Consider the following 7882-nt stretch of genomic DNA (forward strand, 5'->3'; position numbering starts at 1 on the left):
CTCCCTAACCCTAAGGCAAGAAAACATCATCCAAAAGACCATGGGCAGAAAACACCACATAAACACGAGAAGAGTTATGCTCCAAATCCACTTGTCGGTTTGATCCGAGAAAACATACTATTATAACAAAGACTTTACTTTATTAACCGATCATATTCGACTCCCCCTCTAGCAAGTCTGTGCAAGAATCCTTATATTTTCTATAGAAAATATTAAAAAAAAAAAATCAAAAAGTTATATTTTCTTCGACTGTATTAAAATTTCCTTAAATTTAAAGTAATGTAATGTTTATTGAAAATCAATATTATATTATTATTATTAATTAATTAACTTAAATTATTTTTTTATTTTCTAATATAATAGTAGTCTAATAATAAATTTAAAAATAATTTTGTCATCAAAATTTCAAAGATATGTGTTTTAAGATGACATTTTTAGTGCGCAGCCTTAATGAAATACAACGTATGTTATAATGTTAAAATAAAGTAATATGAAAAAAATATTTAATATGTGTACATATCTAATATAGACTGAGAATATACTTTTATTTATGTGAATTGTAATTTGTTTTAAATAGTACATGCTTTTTTTTATATACTAACAAAAAACAAAAACTTAACATATCGAAACGACAATAGTGTAAATGTATAGCAAATAAAATGGTATAATTAAGAGTTTTGAAGTTTTGATCGAGGGATAATTGTAGCAATTTATGGGCTGACATGCACGTACCCACTGCTATATATAGAACAACAAAGGCTTTGCACTTCTCATGATCTCTTATTATCTGTAAAAAACATGAAATCAATGCCTATTGGATCAGCTTTAAAGTCGTCATCGTCTTCTTCTTTACGACCTTCATTGTTGGCGACTGCAGTTGCTTCTTGTAAGCATTTTTCATTCTTCTTAAATATAACTTTTTAAAATATTCTGCCATCATCTCTCATTTGACATGTGCTTTATTTATACATTGCTTAATAAGTTACAAAACATATACTAATTAAAGGGGATAAGAAATTACCAACAACTATCGTTTTTCGATATTCATGTAGGTGATCATGAAAGAGTAAAAGTTTCAAGAATTCGAGTGAGGAAAACCACATTTGGGCATTCTAATAGCATATTTGGGAGAATGAATCATCAACAAAGTCGCAAACTTAACGATCCTGAAAGTGACAACAAGTATTTTACAGAAGTTCATAGACATCAAAGACCAATAACAAAAGTTCTGGCAATTGATGCCTCTAAAGGTTTTGTTCTTCGTCCTCAAATCGATGGCAAATCACTTGGAGCTACATTGGAAGTTATTTACAGATATTCAAAAGTTTACACACTTCAAGGAACCGTATGATTTCTTATTCTTACTAAAGTCAACAGTGCATTTAATTAATTGTATAAAGTTTAATATACCAAATCATTATTTTAATTTTCATACAACTTACTATTTAATTTCTATAATGCATTGAAACGATTGAACTAAAAATCCATTCAATATCAACTTTGCATCCTATGGTTTGTTTTAATCATTGAAAGACAACAAAGACATTTCACCTCAACCATCACTCCATTCCATTATATCATGCATGCATTATGGATGCTTACTACTCCACGCCTCCATGCGTGACTTCTTTTCTTGTCTCAAAACAAAACAATTTAAATATTTTTTTACTAAGAAGATATTTGTGGTTAACTTTTATGAACAAGTAAAGTAGCCGCCAAAGTTTCATGCATATATTTTTCTTGTTAAAAATAGTCTTCATTTTAGTTAATAATTTATTATATACTGTATATTTTTTTCTTGTTTTCTGAATTATTCAATTTATTATTAGCAGTTATGTATGGACTTTGAATAATGTCTTCGGCAATTATTGAGGTCTGACCGAAAACTATTATGTGAATCTCATCGTTAATTTTCCTTGAGCAGGTATTGTCCATCGTCTCCATTTCTTTGCTTGCCATCCAGAAGCTTTCAGATTTTACTCCATTATTTTTCGTTGGGCTTTTGCAGGTAATTGGTTTCTTCCACAATAACAGTAATTTTTCTGTGAAAAGATAAACTTAAATCCGTTTAAACAATAAAATTATAATTCATATAACTTCGATTCAAAAATGATATATATTTTCAGGCAGTCATCGGTGGCGCTTTGGCCAATTTGTATGTTGCGAGCATAAATCAGTTATCAGATGTCGACATCGACAAAATTAACAAGCCACATTTGCCCTTGCCATCAGGCGAGCTTTCCATTGAAACGGGAACCCGACTCACCTTGTTGTATGCTATTTTGGTACGATTAACATGTTTTATATGGAATACTATAATATTCTCTCTATAAAATAGCTCTACACACAAAAGAAATGAGTCTTTGAAGAGAGAGGATATATGTGTAGCTGCTATGGGACATATCATGAGAAAGAGTGATGATAATCATATTGGATATATTAGCTCTTATACCATGTTAGTATAAGATATTTGGAGAGATTTTTTATTTCTCCAAAAGAACTAGTGAAAGCGTATAATTAAAGAAATATAAGAATCCGTGTCTAGAGACTGTGACACTAACATGTACAACAAATTAAAAATTAGAGTGGAGTATCAAATCTTGGGCGTTTAATTACAATGGTGCAAATTGATGCTTATTAGGGTTTTTGCCTCGGATGGAGTATCAAATCTTGGCCGTTAAAGTTAGGTCTCTTCTTATGGTATGCTGTGGGAACGGCCTATTCAGTTCACGTAAGTCTTTCTTTATTAATGCATTTCAAATACAATTTTAAATAACTTTTAATGTGAAATTATATCAATTTTGGGTATATATATTCATACTTGTAGCTACCATTACTACGATGGAAGAGGGATCCTGCACTTGCGGCAATGAGCGTTTGGTCACTACAAGGAGCGATCATTCCTATTTTGTTCAACCTCCATGCACAGGTTAATTGATTATTTAAAGAATTTCATATATAAATCTGGACCTATACATGCATATTTATTTTATTTGACAAATTAAGTCATAGATTATCAAAGAATAATCTATTTAACATGATGATCAAACGTTACAGACAATGATACATGGAAGGCCACTCTTAGTTTCTAAGCATGTTATTTTTGTATCTGGAATCATGAGCATCTATGCAGTAGTTGCCGCACTATTTAAGGTACACCACCTTTCTTACTATAAAATATCATAGAAATAGCATGCCTTTTATGACGTTGATATTGTATTTATATATAATGTGAATTTTAGGACATCCCTGATGTTGAGGGAGATAAGATAAATGGAGTTAACTCGTTGGCATTGAAAGTCGGGACTAAACCAGTAAGCTATAAACTATATATCTATCATAAGCTTTTGCTACTTTTTCAAAAGCGCTCATCAATTGAAATGAAATAACAAGTTGAATCAATATTTTTGCAGGTATTTTGGCTATGTATAGGGCTCCTTGAGATGGCATATGGTATGGCTATATTAATCGGGTTGTTATCAACCGGTTTTTGGACTCGATCGATGATGGTAACATATTCTATTATATATTTTTTTAACGAAATTATAACTATAGTTTTTGCGTTAACTGGTATAATATGTGTCCCCTTTAATTAGTGATTATAATTTCCAGAGTACTTTACCCTTTTTGTTTTGTTTATTAGGATCCAAATTTGTTAGTTAATTTTTTTACTTTTAATCACAGCTTTCTAAAGAAAATATACTCAATGTTGTCATGAAGTTTCTCATGAATTATATCTTCTTATAAATATAACTAATAATTTATATTTAAATTAACCATCTTGGTCTTCACTTTTCAAAAAATAAAAAAATAAAAAAGTTCCATCGATCTGTAAGGCTAAAAAGATGAAGGATGCAAATGTAATTTTGTATATATTTCTTACATCTTTGGTGATATTTGATATCTCCAGAGGGGAAAAAGAACTTACACCATCTATATATTTATATATTATTCATTTAAAAAACGGAGCTGATCACAAGCCTATGAAAGCCTTACATCATCTAATTGTTCTGTATAGGTGATCGGTCATAGCATTCTTGGTTTTACACTTTGGAGAGAAGCAAACTTGGTTGATCTGAAAAACAATGAGGCCATTGAATCATTCTACTTGTTTATTTGGAAGGTAATATCACTTGTAATATCTATGAATTCAGTTTTTATCTTTTCTTACAAAATATAATATTTAATTTAATTCAAAATTTGATAAAAGTATTTAAGATTGTAATATCCACGTTGTGGCATTTACACATCACGAGCATCAATCTTTATTGCAGTTATATGGTGTGGAGTATTTGTTGGTGCCCTTTTCAAGATTTTGAGCATGGAGAAGCCTCAAGTGATGTGTGTTTTATCATGTAATTTTAGTACTCGATTGTTTTGTCACCAATATGTCCAAAAGTCAATTATTAAATCAAATTGTATTTTTCAATTTTGTGTTATGATTTCACTAATAAATAAAAGATATTGTCTTGATTAGTATAGTTCAAATTGTATCGTATAATAAGCATAATTATAGTAATTAAATGCAGAATATCTAATTCTTAAACATCTATAGTCAAGTAGTATTTTGATATTGGATTGAAGTAGTATGTTTAAACTAGCTTAGGATCAAATGTGAATTACAAATATCGTGTGAATATATGATCAAATTCTGGCTGTAATATTAAAAGAATGAAGAGTCGTGATCTTAAGATATATGTTATTAACATGAGATATTAATTACCTTATAATTATTATACTTAATTAATTAAAAGGGAAAATATGACATTTCATTAAGAAAGATAAATGAAAATTACATATCTTTTAAGCAACTAAGTCAAAGTAATATGTTACACATCCGGCCGAGACGGCGTAATATGCCAGGCTGTATGATTTAAGTCATGGATCACAAGCAAATTGAATAAACAACATAAGTTACAACAATAAAAACACATCAGTTATATTCCACTTTAAGGTTTGAATACATGGTTAATACAAATATTAATAATAAGATCATAAATTCGCCATAACAAGTAGGCCGATATAACAAAAAGTAGGTGAAACTAGGTTGCCCGAAATCCATGAAAATTTCTTCTGCTAAAGGCAGGTTCAATGATCTCCTGAGAATACATGTAGTTTGAGAGTCAACACAAAGGTTGGTGAGAGTTGCAGGTTTTCTGCTAACCGCAGTAATGATACTTTAAAAGTCTAAAAAGTATTCCTTTTGTATTTAAAACCATGTTGAAAATGTTTGATAAAAAGAGAAATTATAAGTAAATCCATACTTAAAGTGTTTGATAAAGAGAGAAAACATAAGTAAATGCATTCTTATAATGTTTGATAAATAGAGAAATCAAACTAAATCCATACTTCAAATGCTTGATAAACAGAGAAAACGAATCCTTGGTTTCTAGGTAAAGAGATCCAGTTAATGTTTATAGTGAGTTCTATAACCGAACTATGTGACTAAAGTACCCCCTACAATGCTTCATTGGACGTAGTAGAAATGAATAAGATAATTATCACTCGTTTCAATTGATCGGTCGAGGTTGTAACTAGCAACCACAGGTGGGGGTACTAGGCAGCAGGTGGTGGCTACGAACGGTGGTTGTGGGCAACTGTGTGAGGCAGGGGGCTACTCTGGTGGCATTCTGTTGCTTCATCCTTGCTTATGCTCGACGGGAACGACGAGGGGAAGGAGGTAGGGAACCAGTGACGATCAGAAACAGCAGCACTACCGATGATGGAGGCTGTTGGGTGCTTCTCTTGTTGGTAGTGGGTTGTGGGTGGCTGTTTCCGACGGCTTTTGGCAAGGGGGGTTCAGTGGGGTATTTGGCAACAGGTTGGTGCTGGTGGAACTCAACCAAAACAGTGGGTGTGCAGTGGATCTTGGTGATGTTCAGTGGTCATAAGGGTGGCGGCAGTGAGTGGTTCACGATGCTCAAAAGCCACCGGTGGTGGTTTCAAATCTGAGAAAAAAAGAGGGTTGGAGAGGGAAAGAACTTAGGGAGATTGTTGCTGTGAATTGTGATGAGATAAGAGGGTAAAGATGTCTATTTGTAGCAATTTGATACACAGGTAAGAAGGTGGTCTTCGAATGTTATTGGCTCTCTACTTCCTTTCATCTTTTGTGCATAGCCTTCTTGGTGAATGTAGAAGATATTCTCTGGACATCCCTTTATTAGATTTTACAAGGTGGGTTTGTGTAACAGTTCACTTCTCAAAGAGAGAGAGAGAGAGAGAGAGAGAGAGGTGCATGGCTGGCCATTTCTCCTTCTTGTCCAATATGTATTTAATAGTGCAATATCCCCATTAAATATTTAAAATGCCTTAGAAACGGTTTTCGCTTTACGTGTCCAATTTCCGACATCAACTAATTTTTCCGAAGGCGGTGAATGATGGAATTTAATTCAAGGATTCCAAAAACTCGAAAGGATAAATTTTTCGAGTTGTAGAACTCCGAGAAATTGCGTTTAAAGTGTCACGTCTAATTGGTCTGAAAGGTCTGATTTTTCGACTTTTACAAATATTTTTATTAAAAATATTTCAAGTAGTAAATCAAATATTAGACCGTAGTCTAAGTCCAAAAACACTCTCGGACTTTCTATCTGAGGTGTACAAGTGCCTCAACGGCTTAAAGCGGTTTATGCAAATCAAGTAAAATCAATGTTATACCGGTTTGGTTTTTAAAACGGTCGTATCTTCTGCATATGAACTCCGTTTTGGATGTTCTTTATATATCCGAGATCAGGGAAGCATGTAATACGAGTCTAGAATATTTTCTTTGTTCACAAACACTTAATACAAAATTTCAGTTTTTCAGACGTTAACTAGGGTTACAGTTTATGCTTTAAGATTCGTTTGATATTTTCTATAATTGGAAATAAGGTACCATTTCATATCCTATTGTAATTGAAATGACACTATATTTTTAGTAAAATATGCATTAAAACTCAATAGATCAAGTTACAAAGAGGTTTGCGGTGAACTGACTGTTTACAGATTCATACCTAATTTATGGGATGTCACATAATCTCTTTCGAAAAAAACTAAGTCAAACTAATTAATCAAAATCAAATCAACTCTTGGATTTTATTCAAAACATTCAAATTAAATCAGATTTTTATAATCGACATCATTCAACACATACAAATCTTTTTCCAATACATTCTCGTATGTTTTTCTTTCATTCTTAAAGATTATGATTTCATTTAAGAGGCCTTTATAGAATTAACATTCTTAAATAATATAAATGTATATATTATCAATAATAACAGTTTGTATCAAAATGATAATTATTCTTATTACAAATTACAAATGCAAGAATAACAATATGGATTAAGAATGAAGGAACATAAATTATAATGTCTAACTTTCTATGAGAATAGATATAACTAAAAGTGTAATGAATGAATATAACACATATTACATGTTCAAATCCGACATTCTCATGAGAATTAAATTAAATTATAAAAGCAGACATATATCTTTAATCATTATCAAAGCATATCTGAGAATAACTGAAAATAATATTTTGTGAGAATGTCATTCTATAAGAATATCATCATGTAACAAATGTTTGCCATGAAATCAAAATTTAGGGATTTTTCTATGAATTTGTGTATTGATGGTAACCAAAGAAGAAATTGAACCCTCTAAAATCGAACTTCAAATTTCATCCTGTTCAATAGAAAAATATTTTATTGTATATAAAAAAAATTATTACTAATATACTACAAAATAAGCTTAAAACTAAAAATGTTTATTTTACATACATTCTTTAAGAATGTTATTCTTTATATCATAAACTACGCAAACAATATTAGTTAAATGATGATTAACAAATAACCCTAACATGAAAACATAACCATAAAGTATATGATTCTTATTATATAAACAAATA

The 7882-nt window shown here is 31.0% G+C and overlaps 1 protein-coding gene across 1 annotated transcript; it reads left to right on the forward strand.

Moving 5' to 3' along the window:
* Positions 1-798: 798 nt before the first annotated feature.
* LOC145112971 (homogentisate phytyltransferase 1, chloroplastic-like) lies at positions 799-4319 on the forward strand. Its single transcript, XM_079049075.1, has 11 exons — positions 799-886; positions 1053-1345; positions 1925-2008; positions 2127-2285; positions 2642-2731; positions 2828-2929; positions 3058-3153; positions 3243-3314; positions 3414-3509; positions 4019-4123; positions 4275-4319. Exons 1-11 carry the CDS (start codon positions 799-801, stop codon positions 4317-4319), a joined length of 1230 nt encoding a protein of 409 aa, XP_078905201.1.
* The last annotated feature ends 3563 nt before the right edge of the window (positions 4320-7882 follow it).

The sequence above is a fragment of the Lactuca virosa genome, chromosome 5 (genome assembly GCF_052849685.1).
Source record: "Lactuca virosa cultivar CGN04683 chromosome 5, Lactuca_virosa_CGN04683_v6, whole genome shotgun sequence".
Taxonomy (NCBI): Eukaryota; Viridiplantae; Streptophyta; class Magnoliopsida; order Asterales; family Asteraceae; genus Lactuca; species Lactuca virosa.

Excerpts from the sequence above, each read along its gene's own strand:
- LOC145112971 (XM_079049075.1), top strand. The coding sequence starts at position 799 with ATGAAATCAATGCCTATTGGATCAGCTTTAAAGTCGTCATCGTCTTCT. Across the intron at positions 2,732-2,827 it reads GAACGGCCTATTCAGTTCAC|CTACCATTACTACGATGGAA; the intron begins GTAAGTCTTTCT and ends TCATACTTGTAG. Across the intron at positions 3,315-3,413 it reads TGAAAGTCGGGACTAAACCA|GTATTTTGGCTATGTATAGG; the intron begins GTAAGCTATAAA and ends ATATTTTTGCAG.